This window comes from Lynx rufus, unplaced genomic scaffold, assembly GCF_022079265.1.
Source record: "Lynx rufus isolate CCGP_SWC_20201006 ecotype Redwood Valley unplaced genomic scaffold, mLynRuf1.p SCAF_2, whole genome shotgun sequence".
Lineage (NCBI taxonomy): Eukaryota > Metazoa > Chordata > Mammalia > Carnivora > Felidae > Lynx > Lynx rufus.
In genome coordinates, this window is record NW_025814834.1 from 167824365 (window position 1) to 167849251 (window position 24887).

The 24887-nt window shown below is 42.0% G+C and overlaps 1 protein-coding gene across 2 annotated transcripts in view; it reads right to left on the reverse strand.

The window, feature by feature from the left end:
* PDE4B (phosphodiesterase 4B) overlaps positions 1 to 24887 on the reverse strand; it is a 437163-nt gene that overhangs the window by 91676 nt on the left and 320600 nt on the right. For both annotated transcript variants that reach the window (XM_047084729.1, XM_047084730.1), the window contains one exon: positions 15963 to 16015. In XM_047084729.1, the coding sequence (XP_046940685.1) occupies positions 15963 to 16015 (53 nt within the window). The remainder of the gene's footprint in view (positions 1 to 15962; positions 16016 to 24887) is intronic.

Below are 24887 nucleotides of genomic sequence, written 5' to 3' on the forward strand. Positions count from 1 at the left end.
ATTTAGTTTCCTGAGTTCCAGCCCAGTGCTCTTTCGTTTAAGTCACAGAGTTTCATTTGAGGTAAGGAAGTTGAACAAAACACCATCAGAAGCAAATTATTCAAAACGGGACTTTCCAGAGCCAGTCTGGAATTGGACAGCTGCCTCCTTGTGTTCAAGAGAGGCACACCCCAGTTTCACCACAGATCTGAAATCTAACTCTCTCTCCTTGTGACGTCAGAGACTAGGGTATCTTTTAAGCAGTGAGTAATGCTCTGGAGATAAGTCTCCCACTGCTCTATGTCCTAAAAATTCTACCTTGCCTTCTTTCGCTGACCAATGTCCTACTCAATACCCAAAAGAAATACCTTTCGGTGAAGAGGACTTATTCCCAGAAGAGAAAAATACACTATATCACCTCCCTGTTGGCTCAGTTATTTCCCTGAAGGGAAATAAGGGCTTGAAGCCCCTTTTCTTCTAAATTCTCTATAGTTCTAGGATCTGGAGAAAAAGTAGATTAAATGTAGCACAGGAAAAGGAAGGCGTCATCCAGAGAACACAGAGTATGATTGGAGAAGCAGGTGTAAACATCATCTCCAGGGGGTATGTACCTTGAAGACAGGTACCTGTGTGGGCCTCCCCTATAGCACTAGGACTCACTTGATCCCACAGAGGACTAGTGCCAAGTCTCTTTGGAGCCAAACAAGCCAGGGTTCAAATTCTAGCTCTTTCACTTACCCCCTGGTGTCTTTATATTAGTAGCTACCCTCATTGGGGATGGTTTCATTGGTTTAAAAAGTGAGATAATAATGGCTTCATTAAGGGTTGCTGATGAAGAAAAGATCTCATACTTAGCAGGGGTTTACTATTACATTAACACTTCTCCCCCATGCTTTGGAGATAAAACAAGTGTTTTAGAGTGAATTCTTTGGAAACAAAGAAAAGACTTTGGGGACAGTATAGCGTTGCAACTGATTTGTCAAAGCACTGTTCTATTGTATACACTCATAAAGCAGGGGAAAGCTCAGAATTGGCTGAGTCTGCCCTTCTTCTGAATAAGAGACTCCCATGTTAAACTTTCTACACCTATCTAGATGTGCTCTTCCAGAAGGGCACGCAGAATAAACCAATTCCTAGGGAAACAGATTCCATTTTCTGCCAATTTTCTATTGGGCTAAATGGTTCGCTGAGGCAAAAACTGTCTCTCCTATAAATTCTACCCACTGTAACCTACCTTCGCCCTTTGCCCTAGCAACACAGAATGGTGAAAAGGGAATGTTTCTCCAACAGTGTTCCCTCTAAAAATTGGAGTGACTCCTCTCCACAGAAACTTGAGGAGTAGGAGGTAATAAGCAATCACACCAACAAAATTAGAAAATGAAATAGGAGAGCACATTCCATCGCTGCAGAGAAAAGAGGAGGGAGAGATAAGTGTTTCTACAACTTGAGTAAACCAGTGACTCAAGACCAGGAGAAAGGCAAGATTTGCGGGAAAAGAACCAGCTGAGGTGCCAGTTCCTTAAATGCCAGAAAGTGTCCACAGTCAGTTCAGGTTAGTTATTTGCTGAGAGCAATTCTTTATCAAAAGGTAAATGGGAGTGAAGAGGAAACTGCACCTTGAAGGTAGGATCACAGGTCTGAGATGTTCCAGACCAGAGGTGGTTACAGGAGCTACGTGGCTTACGATTGAAGTACCCGGGGATCCCACCAAGATGCAGAAATACAGAGGTGAGAGCAGAAGCTTGGAACTGTGGCAAACACAGGGCTATGTGGTCTGCACAGGGGCTGGAAGCCTCATGCCTGAAGGTGTGCTTTCTCAGTGACAGGGGCACAAGATGCAGAGACAGCAAGGGCAGAAGGAGGTTTTGGAATTCATGTTTGACAGAGCAGGAGTCTCAAGGGTGACCTGGAGACTAGGGCTGACATTCCAATTTCTTAATTGTGGAAGAGGCTATGAATGTTTCAGGCCCCCTTCTGTGGAAACAAGTACTCTACACAAAGAGGACTCCCACTTCACTCTGAGATATTTCCGGCCAAATTAACCTCTTTTTGAGATATTTCTCCCAATTGGGTTTACCATAACAGGTTGTGGTCTCCAGACATGGGGCACAGAATGACTGGCATTCTTGTGGAGCTGAAGTCCAAGATTTTCTTTTCTCTCACAGCTGCTCAGTAGAGCGAATGGCGAGACATTATGTGGAGCCTCTGCGGTGGCACCAACATTTAGTAGGTGTGTCGTCACTGCTGGGGGCTGTCGGGGTGTTCAAAATACAAACACTGTGCACTTGCGGTCTTTCAAACTGTCACATGGTTTTCGAAACAATTCTGTGAACTGGGAGGAATGGTTACCTTACCGTGTTTTGAAGTGAAGTATCAACTAGTCAGAAGGAATATAAAGATTTTTAGTTTCCTGAATCTTATTTTTTTTTATTTGCATAGAGTTGGGCATGATTCTGGTCTGATACCCAGGATAGGCTTCTTTATTTGCTGGTTGCTCCTTTTTGAGGATTTATGTGTCAATTTGACTAGCCAATAGTACCTGGCATTGAAACAATACTGATCTAGGTGTTGTGAAGATATTTGGTAGATGTGGGTCTGATCTACAATCAGTGGATTTTAAGTAAAAGTGGTTACCTTTGGGGCACCTGGGTGCCTTGGTTGGTTAAACGTCCGACTTCGGCTCAGGTCATGATCTCACGGTCTGTGAGTTCGAGCCCCGCGTCGGGCTCTGTGCTGACCGCTCAGAGCCTGGAGCCTGTTTCAGATTCTGTGTCTCCCTCTCTTTCTGCCCCTCCCCTGTTCATGCTCTGTCTCTCTCTGTCTCAAAAATAAACAAACATTAAAAAAATTTTAAAAAAAAAGAGAAAAAAAAAAGTGGTTACCTTTGATAATGTTGGTGGGACTCATCCAATCAGTTTAAGTTCTAAGAGCAAAACAGGTTTCTCAGAAAAGAACAGATTCTGCCTCAAGACTGCAGAATTAACTCCTGCTTGGGTTTCCATTCTGCTCTATGGAATTCAAATTAGCCAGCCCCCACAATCACAAGAGCCAAATCCTTGGGTGTGTGTGTGTGTGTGTGTGTGTGTGTATTCTCATACCAGTTCTGTTTCTTTGGAGAATCGTGAGTGATATGGTCAATATCTTTAGGTAGCTTTTTCTCTATAATCTTATTTCCATATGGTGCAAACTCAGGATCAGATTCTGAGTTTCAGTCAAGTTAGTACTTACCTTCCCCTCCTACTTGGTAACAGGCCACAACACAAATGTTTTCACTTAAGGAATACAAAAAAGCCTAAACAAATGGATGAACATATGCCGATGGCATAAAGAACTATGACGCCTTTAAAAATCAATGCAGGACATGCATATTCCAATACAATACATAGAGAGTGGGCAATTACTATAAAAAGGCAAGACTAATTGTAGGAGGCTTTCCATAAGTAAGTTTTTGAGTCAGATTAAGAGGCCTACAGAGAAGGTGGTTTGGAAGTGTGAGGGACATGGAGCAAACAGCAAATCAGAGGGAAGCCTAGAAATGATCTGCAGGTAAAGAGAGATAGACTGCTTAAATTTGCAATAAGAGATGAAGAAATAATGGAAAACACTACATAATGGATAATGGCACACTACAGATCTGAAGGATCACTGTTTGTCAGGACAGGTACTCTCCTTGGAGATGTAGAGCGGTTTTCGCCACTGAATGTCCAAGACTTCCCAGCTGTACAAACCCACAAGAAGTCTCTCCCAAGGCTATGCATCACACTGAAGGTGTAGGTTTGCTTCAAGGAACTGAGCCTCTGTTAACAGTGCAGGGATGAAAAGGAAGTCACAGGGTTGTGCTCTTGGTCGGAGGCACTGTCCTCCAAAGCCCACAAATGGAGAACTCTGGAGGTTTCACCTTTGCTTTCCAGAGAGATAGTCATGTAGCCTAAGAGAATGCAACCCAATTTTCTTTGTGTGCAGATGGCAATCCAGATAGGCAGCAGAGATCTTGAAACATAGTTTTGTCCCATGGACGTTGATTCAAGTTCCCCAAAGCTGGACAACCGGGCAGCTGCAGTCATTCAGTTTCTCTAACCCCATAAGCAAATTCCTCCTTATCAGATCTACCCCTGACTCAAGGAAGTCCATTTTTCCATGATTAGGTCAGCAATATTTCTCTTCTTCTTCTTTTTTTTTTTATCCACACATTGCTAATATATATTTTTATTCAGCATTTATTTTGTTTAACAAAGTTATTGAAATGAACATCAACCTGTACATTTCATATACCACAGAGGTGTTTCTTTGGGAAATTGCTATAGATATAGTAGTATGATTACTACATTACTGGAGGTTGAATATTATTTTTTTTCTTTTCTTAAGTTTAATTTAATTTAATTTTTAATTTTTTTTTAATTTACATCCAAATTAGTTAGCATAAAGTGCAACAATGATTTCAGGAGTAGATTCCTTAATGCCCCTTACCCATTTAGCCCATCCCCCCTCCCACAACCCCTCCCATAACCCTCAGTTTGTTCTCCATATTTATGAGTCTCTTCTGTTTTGTCCCCCTCCCTGTCCCCATATTATTTTTGTTTCCCTTCCCTTATGTTCATCTGTTTTGTCTCTTAAACTATTCATATAAGTGAAGTCATATGATTTGTGTCTTTCTCTGACTAATTTCACTTAGCATAATACCCTCCAGTTCCATCCACATAGTTGCAAATGGCAAGATTTCATTCTTTTGGATTGCCGAGTAATACTCCATTGTGTATATATATATATATATATATATATATATATATACCACATCTTCTTTATCCATTCATCCATTGGTGGACACATTTGGGCTCTTTCCATACTTTGGCTATTGTTGATAGTGCTGCTATAAGCATGGGGGTGCAAGTGTCCCTTCGAAACAGCACACCTGTATCCCTTGGATAAATGCCTAGTAGTGCAATTTCTGGGTCGTAGGGTAGTTCTATTTCTAGTTTTTTGAGGAACCTCCATACTGTTTTCCAGAGTGGCTGCACCAGCTTGCATTCCCATCTCTTCTTTTACTTACAGTTCATTGTACTACCTCTGTTTCATTGTTCACTCTTTTCAATGATGTTTTTCAATAAATATTTTTTCAGCACCTGCCCTGTGCCAGGCACTGAGTACACAATCTAAAGGTATAAGTAATCAAGAAAATAGGCAGTTACAATACATTAAAAATATCAATATTTATTTAATACTTTCTGTGTGCCCCATTGTGCTAAATCCTTTACATATGTTAATTTAGCTCCCACAATAATTTTTGCTGAAGGTCCTATTGTTGTCCTCATTGTACATAGGAGGAAATAAAGACTCAGAGATGTTGAATTACTTGTCTATACTCGTACAGAAAGAAAGGAACAGAACCACAATTAAACTCAGCCAGTCTGGATCCGGAGCTTGCCTGCCTAGCCATGAAGGTAGATGGAAGGGGCAGGTGCTGAGGAAGGCACCAGAGAAAGCACACGTACCCGGGGGGGCACACAGGGGGTACCAGCAACCCAGATTTGCGTCTCAGGGAAAAGTGCTGTGTTTGAAATTCAAATCAGATCATGTCAATCTTTTCAAAATTCCTTAACGGCACCCCATGTAATTTAGTATAAGATCTACACGTTTCACCGTGGCCTACAAATGCTCTGCTCGACTGGCCTCTCTCAGCTTCTTTGGTCTTGACCCTCACTGCCACCCTGTCGATCCAGATCTCAGTCTGTGGCACCTTTGAGGTATTAGTTACTGTCTCTGCCCACCCAGCTCCTGCTCAATGTGTAGGTCTCAAGTTCAAGATTATTCACAAAGGCCTTCCCTGTTTCCTAATTTACATTAATCCCAATAACTAGTGATAATAATAATTGGAGCAAACATTAACTAATACTGGATGCCAGACAGTATTCTAAATGCTTTACACATAATAGCTTATTTAGATACTACAACAATCCTAATGGTAGGTAGTAGTATTATTCCCATTTTTACAGGTGAGACAATATTATAGTATTCTGTACTTTTCTTCACTATAGTGATCAAACATGTAATCATGTGTTTATTTAATTAATATTTCCTGGGCTGTAAGGTCCACAAGGTCAGGCTCTAAATACATTCTCTTCCCCATTATTATATCTCCAGGGTCTAACACGATGTTTCTTATACGGTAGGCATCTGATAAACATTTACAAAATAAATTAATAAATGAATAATGGACATGTATGAGACATTTCTCTCAAGACTTGCACATTTTTTATTACAATAAAATGGATAGATAACAAAGGAATTAAAGGAGATTATTTCATAGTAATTATTAAAGCTGTAGATAGTTCAGTATATTTGTTTGCTCTCTTGTTGTGAAATCCTCACCATCCCCCTTTCCGTCAGTTACAACTTCCGAGGTTGACAATGGGGTGGGGGCAGGGACAGCGTGGTCTAGACTAGAGGAAAGAGCATGTGTTTTCAAGAAATACAGATCTAGGTTTCAGTTCCGATTTTGTCACTGACTAACTATGTGGTCTTGAGTAGACCCCATGTATTCCCTGAGACTCCTTTTTCTAAACCTGTAAAATCAGACAATAATCTGCAGAACACTTCACTTCTGAGAATTAGGTAAGATAATGTACGCAGAGGGCCTAGCCCAGTGCCTGGCACATAAGAGGAGTTGAATAACTGCTAGCTCCTTTCCTCTCCTGCCATCAGAGGCAGGCAGGTGGGATTTGCAAATTATACAGTTTGCTAGGCAGGTAGTATTAACCAGACTACACTCTGGAAATTTGAAGTCAAAGCATAGCTGAGGGCATAGGGGCAACACTGCATTATCTGACCTGGCTGCCGCCATGGATAATCGTGATGGCCCCAACTCACACCATGGACACAGCCAAAGAGGAGGTAGGAAAAGTATACAAAACTCCGAGGGGTGACTTTTGGTACTTGTCAACAGCTCCGGTTGGGAGCAAGTCAAGACAATAAACTAAGAAAAAAAGATCCAGTGAGTTCTCTCGCCTGTTCTCTGTTTCAGGGGGACAGTCCCTGCTTTGTTTCTCTTCTCTTGGGTGAAAGACTTCCCTGAAATGCTCCTGGATTCCGAGAATAGCACTAAAGGCAACTCCATAAAGTGCTGGCCAGCGGATGATCAGAAGCAAGCAAGCAGAATTCACCCTGCCCCCAGGATCATGTGGTCTTGAGGATGCAGGCCGGAGAAAACAGAGAAGTTAGAAGATCCTCTTCCTGCCTCCTTTGTTTCCCAACATCCATGTTCATTCTGCTCTAGGCCAACCCTGACCTCCTTCTTACCTACCTCCTCCCACCCCCGGTAAAGAGAAGAGAAAGGGGTATAGGGGGTATGAGGGGTCTTCCCATTCTCAGAAGTAACTGAGACAGGGCAGAAGAGTCTTTCCAAAAAGAGTCAAAGCCCTCCCCTAGCTGGACTCTGCCAGGAGGTTTAGTTTTCTCGCCAAAGGGAAGCTCCTGTTGGTGTTCTCTGCTGAACGCCCTGGGCTGAAAAGCCTGTGCCTGTCCAGGTGTGCACCAAGCCCTGAATATTGTATTTAAACACAACTGTAATGAGTGTACAGCTGCAATTAATCGATCTTACAAAGTGAAGTCCTCCCCGGCTTCATTTTAGCAAAAGAAAAGTCTCAGTCAGCTAAGATCCAGTTTATCAGAATCCCAGCTGACCATTCTCTGCAATCTGTTAAGAGAAAGAGCCACTCTCGTATAGTGGCTACCTTCGGCTCCAAATCTATTTCCAGATTAGCAGGTTTTTATGGTTTTAAGGGAAACAAATCTTAAACTTCAAAGAAAGCTTGCTTCTAGACTGTATTCCTATAGGAAGGAAGTAGATCGGAACCTTTGAGACAGATCTGAACAAGGCTTTCTGTTTTGGTTCCCTACTTAGGCCAGCAGGCCTGGGCTCTTAGCTGTGACATGCTGACAGCCTGCTATGTGCTCGGTGCTATGGGAAACATGTTGCATAACATGTTTCATAAAATGATACTACTATTGACACTTGTCAGGAGCTATTCTAAGTGCTTTTTGTGTGTTTACACGTTTAATCCTTACAACCAACATACAAGGTATGTAAAATTTCCATCCCAATTTTGGAGACGGGGCGATTGGGACATGGAGAGGTTAAGTAATTGGTCCCAAGGTCACACACTAATGCAGCTGGGATTCGCAAGGGGCAGCTTGGTTCTGGAGTCTTCACTTTTAACCACTACACACATAGCTTTTGTCATTTAGCCCTCATAGCAATCTTACAAGATAGAATATTAATATACCCACTTTCCAGACAAGAATGCTGAGTCTTAGAGAAATAACTTGTCTAAAGTATTGACCCAGGGATTCCCAGCCCAATTCAATTCAATATACTAATTGAATACCTGCTTTGTGCCAGGCACTGTGCTAGGCACCAAGTGTATACAACACAGAGTCACAGGCCAGTCACATTTAGTTGTTTTTTTAAATTGTATTTAACCCTGCCACTTCTTCCTGAAGTAATGGATAATAAAGAGCTTACTTTAAGGGGAGAAAAGTCACACGTAGTCAAGATTAGTCAGGAATGTCAGCATTGTGTAAATGCCCAAGAGCTAGAAGATATTTAGACAAGCCAAATATGAGATTTCCAGTCCTTTCTGATTCAGGCATGAGCATATACTCATTCGTATTTGTTTATTACATAAATATTTATTGAGCATGTACTATGCTCTGGGTCACATTTTATAAGTTGGGGATATATAAAAAAAAAGGTTAGTACTTGAACTTGGGACAGTCTTAGTTTAAAAGGGAATCAAATCAAATAAATAAATACAGCAGAATATGACATGAACAGCAAATGAGATTTTGAGATAATAATTAAGATAATAACTGACAGTAATTTTGGATGAGTTGCAGGGAGCACATACAGAAGATGGTACATATGCTGAATCTTGAAGGAAAGAGGATGTACTTTCCAGATGGAAATGGGTGAAAGAATCAGTATTTACTAAGCATGTACTATACATCAGGGTCTGGTTTGAGACTATGTATTTAGTTTAATCCTGACTCCAGAATCCAAGAATCAGCGAGGGGAAAGAAGTTGTTCACCTGACAATGTAAGAGTATCCCTGAGCTGAATATGTGAGTAATATTTTTGGGAAAAGGCAGCCCAGACAGAAGGAGTGTATGCACAAAGGTAGAAAGGCAAGAAGAGCCTGGCATATTTGAGGGATAGTATGTTCAGGGCACCTCAGCCTTCAGCTGTGCATGAGAGCAGGGGTTAAAGTAAAAGATGAGGACAGAGAAGGAATTAGGAGCAAATTATGGAGGAATTGGTAAGAAGTGGGGATCCGCTTGAAGGCAAAGCATAGCCAACTAAGGAAATAATTTAAGACTGGTTTTAGAAGAATAGTTCTAGTACCAGAATGGAGGGTGGGTTGTAGCGAGGGGAAAGAGTGAGGGGAAGGACTGAGGACAATAAACTAAGTGGGAGGACTGCCATCGCGGTTTAGGTATGGGAGGATGAAGCACTGAAGTAAGGAAGAGGGGGGTGGGGAAGAAAGGAGGGGGCATGATTACAGAAAAGGCTGCAAGCAGTGGCTGTCCGAGGTGAAGACAGAGATAAAGGATAGATGGTGAAGCCACTATTCAAAGCCAGGAATAGAGAATAAGGAGCAATGGTGGAGGGGGGATGGAGCTGGGCCTCCCGATTTACCTCCCAAGTTACCAGGAGTGGTCAGATGTCTGGCATTTAGATGCATACTAACTGATAAGCAAGTAGGGCAGTGCTGGAGTAAGGAAGCATGGGGGGAGGGGGTTGGGTTGTGAGGGAGACAGGTGCTAAAGCCAACACGGTGGATTCAGAGGACCAGACCCGAAGAAAGCTGTCTGCTCTACGTGGCTCCCTGACTCTGAGCCTATGAGGCAGAAGAGTCCAGGTGTGAGGTGAATCTTTGGCTCTGACAACCGGGACTGTCCAGGTAAATAGAGCTGTCAAAAATACCCAGAAGGAGACAGATGTTTCCTGAAGGGCTCTCTCCCACACGCCTGGGAGCTGCATGACCAGGCTTGAGGTAGGCAGCAGCTGGGGTTTGGGAGGACACAGGCACGTGGGCAGCCTCCTGTCTCCTGCGGCGGCTCTGCAGATGAGGCAGCTGAGAGAAGTGAATCTTTCTTCCTAACCTCCTCCTCCACCCTTTGCTTAGGAGCCCCAGCCCGCAGCACAGTGCAGGCTGCATAAAGGTTGATTCATAAATGGACGGCTGTAGCTCGAGGCCGCAAAGAAGTGGCAGAGAGGACAAAACTGAGCGTGCGTGTATATGTGTGTGTGTTCAGAAGAAACTGTTTATTCAGGGAACTATATATCAGACCCAGCCTTACTGGCGGACAATAGTGGTTTGCCCGGACAATTTATGCCACCAAATAAACACCAAGATGGGCTGTGTACAGCTAAAGGTGAGACATGTTTGCAAAAGTTGCGTGCCACCCTTTATTTACGGTCTCAATTACAGGAGATGCTTTCGCACACAAAACACGGAGGCCGCAATATCTGGGCATCGCCTGAGCCTACTGTAACCAAAGAGAAAGAAAGGCCGGAACTAAAATGGAAAAGAAAAAAATAAACTGTGTTTGGAGATAGGTCTGCTACAGTATAAACTTCTCCCTTTCTCTGGCTTACTGCTATAGCAAAACCTGATGGTTGTCTTTGTAAAAAACGTGTCTGTATCTAGGTCCCTGGCAGTGATTTGCCTCTGGGAGGGCCAGCAATCTATTTAATGACTCCATTGACGTCAATAGCATAACTGAAATACTTACTAACATGCATGATTCCAACTTTCAGGGGTGGGTGGGTGGATGGTGTTTCTCAGCAGTACAAAAACATGAAGTGGAGTCATCCCGGAACGAACTCAAGTCTTTAGGCCGCAAGTGAGAGATTAGATGTTGCAGGTTTCATTGGTTCCATTTAATACGAAGAAATGGTCACACTAAATTTAGAAATTAATTTTGAACTGGTGAAATAGCCATTAATGGGCAGGGCTTTATTTTTGGCAATGTTTGCTCAAGGGTAACATTTTAACTCTTCACACTTTAGTTGACTTGTCAATGTTTTTGCAACTACCCACACTTAATTTTAGACATATATGAAATAATTGCAGATCAATATAAATAGCTCAATGTTGATGCTCTGGGGGTAAATGTTCAGAAGAGGACTATTTTAGACAAAAGCAGTTCTTATAAAACAACCATCTGGGGAATTATTCCCAGAATGACTGGGGTTTTTCTAGTGCATTTGCCCTATCACTTTGTATGCAGGCTGCTTAAACACTCCAGGTGAGTCATTAAGGCAATTATCCCAATAATTCAGGCCACAGGAGAATCAGAACACTAATGAAAAAATTATCTGACATTTCTATTTTTTCTCTTTTTATTTTCCTTTCTTTTTTCCTCTTCTCCTTCTTCTTTTCTCTCTCTCTCTCTCTTTTTTTTTTTTTGTTATCCGCCCTCCTCCCCCAATCTCTCCTTTATCTTGTGTGGCCACAGCCTTTGGTAACACAATTGATTTTATTCGTATTTGTCCCTAAGTGTTGTAATCCTGTTCCAGAGTTCTTGCTTAATGTAGAAACCAAGCAAATGTCCTGCTTATGCCAGGCTTCATTTCCAGTCATCTGACACAGGCCAGCTCTCAGGCCACTGCTGTGGTTCTCAGAGAGAGAGCCCTTTACTCGAGCACACACAGTTGGTCTCTCATCCTAAGCCCTGGCAGCCCTGGCAAAGAATGAGAACTCAATCAATGTCATGACTTTTTGAAATTCTTAGAATCCAAGACAACTCTCTGAGCCCCTTGTCCACTCCTCAAGCAGACCCTGCATCTGGCACACCCCCATGAACCTTCTGGGGGATATTTACAATCAAGCACAGATATGGGAGGAACTCATACTGAGAAATAGGCTTCTTAGCAGAAATACCCTTCTTCTGTTTTATCAACTAGTAAAGACTCATTTCCTCCCCCAGAATGGCCTGGACACATAATAGAAGAAAGGGATTCCCATGAGCACTGAAAAAAATTAATTAAGTCTGTTTTTCACTTAGGCCAACCTATTTCAGACATACCAGAAAGTCCTGTAATATCACATCTTATTTCTCCACATACAGGCATTTCTTGAAAAACATCTAATTGGCTGGTGTTGAAAACCACCATCAACCAAGGCTATGGAGACCCAGGCTGGGAAAGGCTCTGGGTCTGCAGCAGTCTGGCTTGATGTCCTCAGGCAATTTTCTAGTCACGCTGTCATTTCCAAAGACCCATGGGTCTGGGGGGGGGGAGTTCTTCATATCATCCGATCTATTATATTGACAATGCTCTTGCTCAATATGTTTATTGCTAAATTTTAGAAGATTAATATAGAATATCCCACCTTACACATCAATTTGACTGCTAAAATGTTGTATATATGATATATATTAAAGGTCAAGTCACATTTATATGAATCGGAGGTGCTGGCCATTAAAAGGAATACTTGCCTAATCCTTTTATAAAGCAAAGAGTCATTTGGTAAAGGCAGTGAACACTTGATGATTTATCCTTTCGGGAATTCTTTCCACGACATATCTGTACTCACTATTGAAATGCATGCAAAGCCAAGGGACAGGATGGTTGGAAAAAGTGAGACAATTATCCTACACACACATGCACACACACAGTCACCCACCCACTCATGCACATGCACACACACACACACACACACACACACATTGATTTTCCTCAATTATCTGATTTTTTCAGTTGAAATAGTTTTGAGGCCTGAAATCCTGAAAATTACTTCCAGTTTCCATGTTGAATGTGTACAGATGATAGAACCCTGCTTTGTTTTAGAGTGCTCTTTCTTCTAATTTTTCTCCCTTTCTGTTCCAATCCTCATGCATCATGTAGAAAAGCCTAGAATTCCTGCTTGTGAAAAAGTAAAACATGATAAAAATTAAGATGTTTGCCTGACTTTATATCATTAGCATTTTCAACACCCCCAGCAGGATTTAGTGCATCTTTCTCCTTAAATTGGGAGTATATCATTTCTATGCTGCTATACTTTCTGGATTTTAAATTCTCAATACTTTACCAAATGCCAACTTTTTGTATTTAACTCTTTTTGTCAAAACCCGTATGACCACACAAATATATATGTACATATATATACTGTTACAAAGTGTGTTTCAAAACCTTTTTAATTCCAGTGGAATAACTGATGTTTTTTAATAGTAAAAAAAAAAAAACCACAGTTAAATATTTTTCATACTCATAGAGATAAAAATATTGATTCATAACTAAAATTTAATTTATGAACATTTTTCTTAAAGTAAACCCCACATACTTATGCAATACTGACCACATCAAGATTTACTGTCTTCCTAGTAGGTGAAAATAGCTATGTTAATGAGTTTTGAACAATCAGGGGATGAATAAGGCACAGCGCCTGACTTCAAAGTGCTCCATTGCAGGAGATCCATAAGCCACGAATTAGAACACAATCTAGAGTGGAATTGTTGCCATAGTGCAAAAAAAAAAAAAAAAAAAAAGGAGCAATTACGCTGATTTAAAAATATATATTGGGATGTCTTTGCAGAGGAGGGAAATTCGTGTTGTACCATGAGAACTGAAAAGAATGACCTTGTTTCCACAGTGAAAATAAAGGTACAGAAGACTAAGTGATTTGCTTTTATGTCCCCCACGAATTATTTCAGTCAGTGATCAATTTGTAAGACCTAATGCACCAATTTAGCCACGAGTCCTGACAATTATCTTTTTGAAATGAATTGCATTTCCTTCATTTAGATGCATGGAAAAAAAAAGCCTCTTAAAAGTATTTGGCTTTTTCTCTTTCTCTCTCTCTCCCTCTCTCTCTTATACCTTGCTCTTTGTACAAGAATAGTCAGGCTTTCCTAACAAATTAGATTGCTGCTAAATCTGTTTAAATGATCGTGGGTTTCTTGTATCTTTTATCTTAGATCTCAATTGAAATACATGAGCCCAACTTGAGTTGATGATAAATGAAAACCTGATCTTATTATCATGAAAAATCATCTTTGAAAGCACCGCTTCAGCCTTCAATTCGGTTTGCTCGGAGCCACTTACTTTTCATTCCCTTTTAAACTTTCTATTTAAACACACCTCTTTGTCACACGCTGATAAATATTAAAATACCAGGAAAAATCTGCCTGACTTATTTAAGCTGATAATAAGAACAAAACACAGGATGTGTGTATCCTCCTTCCTCTTCTGACTGGGCTTAAGCGTTAAGGAGATTTTGAAACCTATAATTACGTAATAATTGGTATCGCTACATTCTCTTCCCGATGAAAAGCCAGAATTTTTGCAGTTTGCCACAAAGACAGACAAAAACAAATTGCCTAAGTGGTATTGTTATTTCTTTGCTCCATTGTTTTAAAGAATTTAGCCAAAGAATCTCTAGCTGCTGAGCTGTAGTCACTGTGCCAAAAATCACAAAATGATCTTTCCAGCAACATCTCTAGCTAATGAGCTAATTTATAGAGCCATAAATATCACAGATTCTCTGAATGTGTGTCAGTATTTATTACCAAAAAAAAGAAAACAGTTTAAATATTCGAATTGCTGTCAAAGGCTTTGGAGCGAATTTGGCGAACAGAAATATGAGCAAAGGTGTCTCACTGGTAGGCTAATATGATGAAATGATAAAGGAGTTTCAAAACCACCTCCTTTGATCGCTGACTACGTAACACCAGTTATATGGTAAAACCCTCTATGGAGTTTCCTTTTATCAAACTTCTAAAGGAAACGGTACATCAGCACAGCAGGTTTTTGAAGCCCCTGGACAGAGCACTATTTTCTTCTCTCCATTTCATACCATGGGGCTCTAGAGGCAAATTTACCTTTACTTAATATCTTCCTTTCACTTTTATTCTTGTTCTCAGTCTTTTTCTAATAAAAATAGGTTTAAAGGTGTGTACTATAAATACTTCAGAAGCCAAGGAGTCAATGGAACCTATGTTTTTGTTCCTTTCTTTAGAAGGTGGGCTTCTGTATTATGTCCGTTATTCACGTGGCTGTGATGCCAGCCAGAGACACTACATGCAAGGAAGGAAGATGGTTAAGTATAAAGCAAAGGGAATACCGAAGCTGGAAACAGAGAAGTGTACCAGGCAGTGCTGTTTGGTGTCAGGCAATCTCAATAGAGCTCAACTTACTCGTTTCTCCTGTGGTTTTACTCAGGCCTACCGCTACGCTAGTGGGGGTAGATTCAAGGGGGAAACTCCATTTTGGACTTGGAAACAATGCCACATAACTGGTTGCATCTTTTGTCACATACAGTTTATGTTCAATCCATCTCCCTGGTGTTCCTTCAGGGTAGCCCCTCCCCTACATAGCTTTCAACTCTGCATGGAAAGCATATGCACAGCACTGAAAGATGAGAGGTTAGGTTTCTTAAACACACCCACACATACACACACACACACACACATCTGAGGAACAAAGTTGGATGACCTCCAAGGGAAATGATTTGTGACCTGGAACAGCCTTTGGTTTCACACCTGGAAAGGATGTAGACTCAAGTGGGACCTATAGTTGACGCTAAGAGGAAAACCACTAATATGCTCTGTGGGGCCAACCAGGGGGCCCCTGACGGTCTTTGAAGTTAGCTCTCCTGAGCACACCGGGGCCAGCAAGCTGAGGTCGCTTTGCAGTGTCAATGCAGCTCTGCCTTCTGTCTCTCTCCTGGGGTGCAGCAATACCACACATCCATCGCACCCTGAAAACCTAGGCCTGCACATGATGGGACAATTGTTTAATACTGCTTTTCATTTGGTTTTACAGGGAAAGAAGTAAAACTCTACTATGTCTTTGAAAAAAGTCACCGAGAGACTTTGGAGGACCCTGATATGCAAGTAAGTGCCATCATTCTAAAACAGCTGCTGAACAAATGACACATGTTATGATTCTGAAACACGGACTTGGGTCTCATGATGGTGCTTACCTTGCAGGTTTACTCTGGAGACAGGTGGCTGACTAGCAGCAGCTGGGGACCTCCTGTGGAGACAGAAAAGAAGGCCTGAGTCTTTGTGTCACTATCACCCCCATGTTCCCCTCCCCCCCACACCCCCACACCTCACCCCAGCCCATGATCACTGAGGAGTTTCCCAGGTCATAATGAGCTATCAAATGACATCATGCTGTCTCCGGAAGGCAGGCTCCTGTAACACTGGTGGATGACTGCAATCCTCTGACATCCAGATGGCCCGGAATTTCCCCACGCACAGCCTCCTGGATGCTCCAACTCTTCGGGAAGGAAGTCGTTTACTCCAGGTCCCTAACCAGCCCCTCTGTTTTAGGTTTCACAGTTCCAAAAGGCCCTCAGACAATAGGCTTGCTCAGGAATAACACCAAATGTCAGAGTGGATCCCAATTCCTTTGGTAGTGTGGTAGAAAGTTATGCCAGACAAAGGGGTCCTGAGAGACCAATCAGTCTGGGCCTCCCTTTTGCACTTCAGGAAACTGAGACCCAGAGACGTGAAGTCAGTCGCCAAAAGACACAGAACAGGAATCCAGGTTGCTTAACATAAGGAGTGGTGTTTCACAGAGGAACCGGGCATTATTCTACATTGTAACAAGCCTGCTGATGTTAAGAGTCCAATGAAAGGAGCAAACAAACTTGTGCTCCAGGAGTACTGGGGCTCCTCCTTTTCTTTTTTATTTTTCTTCCTTGTTTATTTCTCAACCCTACCGCCCAATTTTGCTGGTCTTACCAACCTTTTCATGCTTTGCAGAACTTCTACCCAGTGCATTACAGAAGAGCCTGCCCAAATAGTATAGAGCAGTAGCCCTCACACTTTAGGGTCATCAGAAATCACCTAGAGGGCTTACCAAGACCCCCACTGAACCCAACCCCCAGGGTCTTTGAGCAAATTGGCCTGGGATGAGCTGGAGAGTGTGCATTTCTAAAAGATCACTCATGGCACTGATGCTGCCAGTCCGGGGGGCCCATTTTCAGAACTGTTAGAATAGAGGGCTGTCTGGCCCACTAAAGAGCAATAGCATATTAGCAACAAGCAAGGGAGTGGGACTCTAGGCCAGTCAGTGGTTCTCAAGCATAGATGAGCAATGTTCTCACTTGGGGAGCTATTAAAAATATGATTCCCTTTCCCATCCCTGGAGAGTCTATTTCAGCATATCTGGGATGAGGCCTGAGAATCTGTATTTTTTACATAAATCTATGAATTCTGATCTACAACCAAGTTTGGGGAGGAAGCCAAATTATAAATGACAGAGAATAGCCTGCAAAGATGTTGTTAAGAAAGGGTCTCCCCACCGGTATGGCCACAAGTTTTCTTTCTAGGTTCTTAAGAGCACCAGATCCATCCGTGATCTATTAGGGGTCATCTAGCTTCCAGGTAGCATACGTGACGTGACAGCTGCAGAGTCTAATGGGAAGGATTCATGTTTACCAAACATTTACTGGCTAGGTCATCCTAGGCAAGGTACTTTTAAACCCTCTGTGTCATTGCCATCCAATGATTACTTTTTTTCTGCTAGACATCATGCTAGGTACTTCTTAGCTTCCACTGAGAATATAATCATCTCATTTTAAGGATAAGAAAACTGAAGCAGAGTAGTTAAGAGGTTAAGAAACATGCTGGAGCATACATGGTTTGTAATTGACATGGTTGAGATTCAATGCTGTCTTTCTGAATCCAAAGTGCATTCTCTTTCCACTATTTCATCTGCTGATAACACCTGCAGTAATACTGAGGGCTGTTTTTCAGGAAAAGTAAGAGATAAAATTCCAAACTCCTTAGCTGAGCATTCAAAGTCCTCTGCTCTTTGGCCTCAACATACTTTCCCCAGCTTATCTGTCAGAATTCCTCCCTGACATTTCATCTCAAACCATTGACTGGCTGTTGGATCTCACGTATCTTGTACTTCTCCTTAGCAGCACTTTAAAATTGTAATTAAAACAGGCAGTAATTAGTTTTCAGTATAGAGCTCCTTAGTTTAAATATAAAATTTATGCAGGCAGGGAACAACTTGTTTACTACAGGATCCCTGGGACCCAGGATGGCCCTTCATATGCTAAGCCCTCAGCAAATACTTATTGAAACAAAGAATGAAAAAAGGAAGGAAGGAAGGAAGGAAGGAAGGAAGGTAGGAAGGAAGGAAGGAAGTAAAGAAGGAAGGAAGGGAGGGAGGAAGGGAGGCAGGGAAGGAAGAAGGAAGGAAGGGAGGCAGGGGGAGAGGGAGGAAGGGAAGAAGGAAGGAAGGAAGGAAGGAAGGAAGGAAGGAAGGAAGGAAGAAAAGAAGGAAGGAAGGAAAGAAGGAACTTGTACTTTGACAAGGCCAGACTTGATCACTTATTTTTCCTTGAACAGGTCCTATTCCTTTCTTGATATTGCTCAGGCTATTCCTCTGAAAAGGAAACTCTCCCACACAAATTCACACATGTAAATATCACCTACCTTTCTATGATATTGTAATTTATGATAAGAAATACATATCTATGCTTGCTTATTTATTTATTTGTTTGTTTATTTATTTATTTATTTTAGAGAGAGAGTGTGCGTGCAAGTGGGAGAGGAGCAGAGGGAGAATGAGAATCTTAATCAGGGTCCACACTGAGGAGAGAGAATCTTTTTTTTTTTTTTTTTTTTTTTTGAGGAGAGAGAATCTTAAGCATCTTAAGCAGGCTCCACACTCAGCATGGAGCATGCCTCAGGGCTCAATCCCAGAACTGTGAGATCATGCCCTGAGCTGAAATCAAGAGTCGAACACTCAACCAACTGAGCTACCTAGGCGCTGCTGCAAGAAATCTGTATTTGATCTTTGTCTTCATTCCTATTACAAGATCCTAAAACTCTAAGAATTTTGTAAGTGAAGAGAGATATAAAAAGTGTCCTGTGTTATGTTAATGAGGAGACTTATGGAAAGTCTCTAGGTAACCTAAGGATGGGGGCTAATTGCCAGGGGAACCAACTACATGATTAGAGGGTTGACACTTTCAGCCCTCCTCAGACCTCTGGGGAGACAAGAGGAGCTGGAGACTGAGTTCAGTCACCAGCGGCCAATGATTTAATCAATCGTGGCTATGTAATGAAGCCTCCATAAAAACCCAAAAGGACTAGGTTTGGAGTGTTTCTTGCATTCCAGGTTGGTGAATGCAAGGAGACTGGGGAAAGGGGCACATTCCAAGAAATGGAAGACTTGTTGCCCTTTCCCACATACCTTGCCCTATGCCTCTCTTCCATTTGGCTCTTACTGAATTATATATCCTTTTATAATAAACCAGTATTCTAGTACGTAAAATATTTCTCTGAGTTCTGTAAGCCAGTCTAGCAAACTGGCTAGAGGGGTCATGGGAACCTCTGATCCGTAGTTGGTGGGTCAAAGGTACAGGTAGCAAACTGGACTTGCAACCAGTGTCTGAAGTGGCGAGTCGTCTTACAGGACTGAGACCTCAACCTGTGGGATCTGATGCTATCTCCAAGTAGACAGGTCAGAATTGAATTGAACTGTAAGGCACTCAGCTGATGTTAAGGAAAACTTGCTTGGATGTGTGGGGAAAAAAATCCACACATTGGAATCGGTGTCAGAATCAAAACTTCAAAGGTCAAATGCCATCTTCTGTGAATGATATCATCATGTTAGCTAAAATTGGCCCCTCTTCTAATATCCCATGGTGCCTTGTTTGTACCTTTAAGGTTATTTCCTCATGTTACGACTCATATGGGCACATATTATCCCCACCACAAATCTGTGACCCATTGAGGGGAGGATTCAGTGCTGACTCCTTTCCATATAGCCTCTGTAGGACCCACCAACCTGCCACACAAATAGTGGGAACTCCATAAATATTGGTGAACTGTCAATTGAATGAACCGTTGATGTAAAAATCATCTGAGGAGCCAAATACCATGAGAATGTTTTATCTGGTTTCCTTTTCCTCTACAGTTTTGGTTCTACATACTACCCACAGTTGCACAAACACAGAATACACTTGTGTCACTGGGCCTTTGCATATGTTTTGCTCAGCTTTATATGCTTTTCCTTCTTTTTCAGTGGCAAACTCCTTCCCCTGTACTAGGAATCCCCTCAGGTATCACTTCCTCAGCTAAGCCCTCCCCAGTGGGAGTAGTCACTGTCTATGCTACCTACGGTTTGCTACATTTGCCCCATCATGACGCTGTTCAGACTGTATCTCACTTCCTATTTTCTTGTCTATCTCACCTGCAAGAGATTTAAGCAAAGACTGAATCTCATTCATCTTTGTCACCTTGGAATTGGCAAAATATTTGCTATGATATAGGTATTCAATATGTATTCATTGGATTAATAACATGTCTTTAATGATTTCACTTTGCCTGTCTTCCTGAGTTCCAAGGGTGGCTTTTGTGAAAGGAGACATTGAACTAGGAGACCCTAAATGTTTGGGGATCTCTTTCTTTTTTAGTTTTTCTAATGCTTATTCATTTTTGAGAGACAGAGAGAGATAGAGTGTGAGTGGGGGAGAGGCAGAGAGAGGGGGAGACACAGAATCCGAAGCAGGCTCTAGGCTCTGAGCTGTCAGCACAGAGCCCGACGCGGGGCTCAAACCCACAGACCATGAGATCATGACCTGAGCTGAAGTCAGATGCTCAACCAACTGAGCCACCCAGTCACGCCAGGAATCTTTGCTTTCTTAACAGTTAGGCTACTCACGGCACCCAATTCTCCCAATGTATTCTTGAAAATGACATAAATTATATAAATTCCCTTGTCCCAGGAGTTCATTTTGAAAATAAAGCTCTTATTTAGAGTTGTTAATCCAGATAAGCATCTGTGTGTGCAAGCTTTGCAAAGGCAAGAACCACGTTTATTTGGTTTACTACTTATTCCCAAGATCCGGTATAATGAAGAGGCTCAACACAAACTAAACGAGTGAATGACTTCTGGAAGCTGCATTATTACTTACAGGGCATGAGAGTGCCAATTAGAAAACTGTCATGAGTGCCAGAAGAAAATGCCATTGGTCGCCCAGTTTCCAGTGGTTCCTAACTTATAGAAGAATCCTAAGTTATGTGCCTGGATTAAAGATGGTGATATTAATAGGGAGGATAATTTGGCCACAGCAGTTAATAATATTTTACAGCCCTGAATAGTACAGTGGAGAAAGAACTGGACTATGAATCAGAAGACAGGAATCCTAATCCTGGCTCTGGCACCTTCTAAATATATAGCCCTCGGCAACTCACTGAACCTCTCAGTTTCTTCCTCACTTGGGGAAGGCAGGAGGCAAATAACATTTACTGCTAATTTACAGTGTGCCAGCTCCTGTGTGAGGGTTTTACATATATTTCCTCACTTACTCTGAGGAAATTTGGCTGGGTTCTTTCCCCTCTGAATGCTCGAGATTTTATTATTCTCAGCTAATTTAAATCCCATGCCAAAGGACATAAAGCAATGAAAGATATACAATGAAAACAAAATTAAATGGCTATTAATTCTTTCTCAAAGATTACATACATGTTGATTGAATTATGCCTTGGAAGAATGTTGATACAGAGATGTTACATGATTTCCTGATAGCCACTGGTGATTTCTGTGATGTTAGTGACACAGTTGAATGATGGGGAACACCGTTTTGCTTCTAGCTGCTATATTCCCTGGTTATCAGACTGACGAATGGTGGGCGTTCTCATTCATGTGATTTCTCCATCAGCTGAAGCCAGTAAATGCTTTAGGGATGCTTATCTGAATTAACAGCTCTAAATGAAAGCCATATTTGCAAAATTAACTCCTGGGACTAAAGAAATAATAGCTTTTAATTTGAAGCCAAGAAATACAGGCCCAATCAAGCATCTCTCAATGGAACATTTCACGGAAGTGCAAGGAAATCACCTCAACAGAAACTGAGATTTTCACCCTTTGGGTGGTAAAGCTCAGGCAGACAATGAACTATTTTTCAGTAGAGCAAAGAGCCAAAAGATAAAGGAAATCTTGACTTAAGAGAAGTATAGTTCTATGTGGGAGTTCCTTTTTATATAATAAACCACACTATCCAGATGTCTCAAGAAAACCATTCCAAGGACAGAATTCTTGCTTAAATGTTACATTTAAGCCAAGGAGTGGCACCCTGGAACCCAAGGCAAATGTCCCAGAAAGCCACTTATGAGTTCCATGGATCTTGTAGTTTCAGTTGTTAAGATAAGTGACTATGTGGGGGAAATGCTGTCAGTTTGGTGGATCCATTCCTGGCAGGTACTGTTGTCCTCAGTTTTCTTTATTTGAGGGTACTATCTAGGAATACAATGGGTTCATTAAGTGAACCCCCTAAGCGGCTTCATTTGTAGCTAAAACCCATCATTGAGTTCTCAGCCTCCCAGGGAAGCTCTAATAGAACATATGCCCTGCCTTGAACTTCTGTTACGTGGTGTTGGTTTCAAGAAAATGCTTGGGTGGGGGTGCCTGGGTGGCTCAGTCGGTTAAACATCTGACTCTTGATCTCAGCTCAGGTCTTGATCTCAGGGTCGTGAGCTGGAGCCCTGTGTTGGGCTCTGTGCTGGGTGTGGAGCCTACTTAAAAGAGAAAAGGAAAGGAAAGGAAAGGAAAGGAAAGGAAAGGAAAGGAAAGGAAAGGAAAGGAAAGGAGAGGAGAGGAGAGGAGAGGAGAGGAGAGGAGAGGGGAGGGGAGGGGAGGGGAGGGGAGGGGAGGGGAGGGGAGAAAGAAGAAGAGAGAAGAGAGGAGAAGAGAAGAGAAGAGAAGAGAAGAGAAGAGAAGAGAAGAGAAGAGAAGAGAAAACAAAAGAAAATGCTTGGAATCAATGAGGATCAACTCTACAAATGTGGGTGGGGATGGATCTGAGAAAGATCATCAGATACAACTATCCTACTGACGGAGATTTATTCTATTTGGTGAGTGTGGTTTGGTTTGGACCAAAGGTGATGCAAAGGGCCATGATTTGGAGAGTGGTCCTCAGCCACAGTGTGAGAATGGACTCTGGGTCAGCTCTGTATATAGCAGTTATGGTCTTAGGGGTCCTTTAGTTCTTGAAGGTTTATGTGGCTCAAAACCCTCAAGGCTGTGGAAAGACCTGATTCCCAAGGAAGTAGCTTCAGCTGACATAGCCTATTAATCAGCACAGTTAGGCTGAATGTTCCCATACTTACAGAAAAAGAATATCCAAGTTTCTTGCTAACAAATGGTAACTGAAAACAACCCCCACTCTCGCCCTGGAGCTATGCAGTGCAGTGACCTTGAGTCCCGCTAAACCACAGAAGCCTTTGAAATGTATCCTTATTAATCTTTCCTCTCCAGTTCCCACCTCCATCATCTCTGTCCAGGGCTTCACTCCTAATATCTTAATTCCTGAAAACACTCCTAGCTCATGTCTCTGCCTTCGGGCTCTCTGACCTTCATCTATTCCCTAAGTTCTGCCTAAATGACTGTTAAAAATATTCAGCGATTTCTTCCCATAACCAAGAAAACGTATTTAGTGTAGTGAATGCAAAAATGTGAGGTAACAGAAATAGAATATATTGGTCTCTGCCTCTAATTCCTGGCACAGAGCTGCTAAAACTCATAATTTCCTAAGTGATTAGAGCAACAGGAACATCTTGTGTTCCAATGACGCGACTCTAGGTAAGCTCCTGGGAGGGGATGGTCACCAGAAAGACCAAGCCGGGATTAGGGGCTTGAAATTTTCAGCCCTACCTCTCACCCTCCAGAGAGGGGAAAAGGGCTAAAACCAGAGTTATCATTGACCATGTGTAGGTGATGAGGACTGCATAAAATGTCAGTAGCACAGGGTTCAGAGAGCTTCCAGGCTGGCAAACATATTTACCCTGAGAGGGTGATGCCCCCCATTTCCACAGGGACAGAAGCTCCTGTGTTTGGGACCCTCTCAGACCTCAAGCTATGTTTTTCTTATCTGGCTGTTCATCTGTGTCCTTTATCATGTCTCTTAATCAACTGGTAAAGGTAAGTATTTCTCTGAGTTCTGTGAGCCACTCTGGCAAATTCTTTGAACCTGAGGAGGGACTCCTTGGAACCTCTGATCTGTAGGAAGTAAGTCAGAAGCACCTGAGCTGTGACTGACATCTGAAGTGGGAAGCAGCCTTGTGGGACTGAGCCTTTAATCTGGGATCTGACGGGATCTCCAGGTAGATAGTGTCAGAATGGAGTTAAATTGTAGGACACCCAGCTGGTGTTGGAGACTTGCTTGTTGTTGGGGTGGGGCGGGGGTGGAACCTCCACATATTTGGTGACCAGAGTATCAGAAATAAAGTGATTTCTCAGTAGTAAAGAAGACTCACAGGGAAGAAAAACACAGGAAGAACTGGGTTTTTCCCTACACAGGAAAGACAACAACTGTTTTTCCTTATAAAGAATGCTGCAGTGAGAGTCAGGATGCCAGGTTTCAAGTCTGACTCTGTTCTTCACCAGAACTGGTGTCTTCTTGTGCAAGTCATTTAATCTCCCTAAGCTTTGTCTCCTTGTGTACAGAGTCAGAGGCAACAATACCTGTCATAAACAGCATTTATGGTGATTATCACTGAGATAATGGATGCGAAAACTCCGAAGTGTTACACTGCCTGGATTCAACAAGAGAAATGTAGCTATCAATTATAATAGCTCACATTTATGGAGCACCTATGATGTGCTAGGTGCCATTATAAATGTTCTACAAATGTCACCTCATTTAATTCTCAGAGCAACCTTATTTTATAGATTGGGAAACTGAGATATAGAGAAATTGTGCCCAAGTCACATAGTTGTCAAGTGGTAGGATTGGGTATGAGGACAATATGTATGGCCCCAGAGGTCATATTCTGCAAAGAAAAAAAAATGTGGGGAAAAGGGAGGGATCCCTTCTGAAAATATAATTTTCCAAATAATCTATGGTCTTTTTCCAACAATTATTTATTTGGAAATT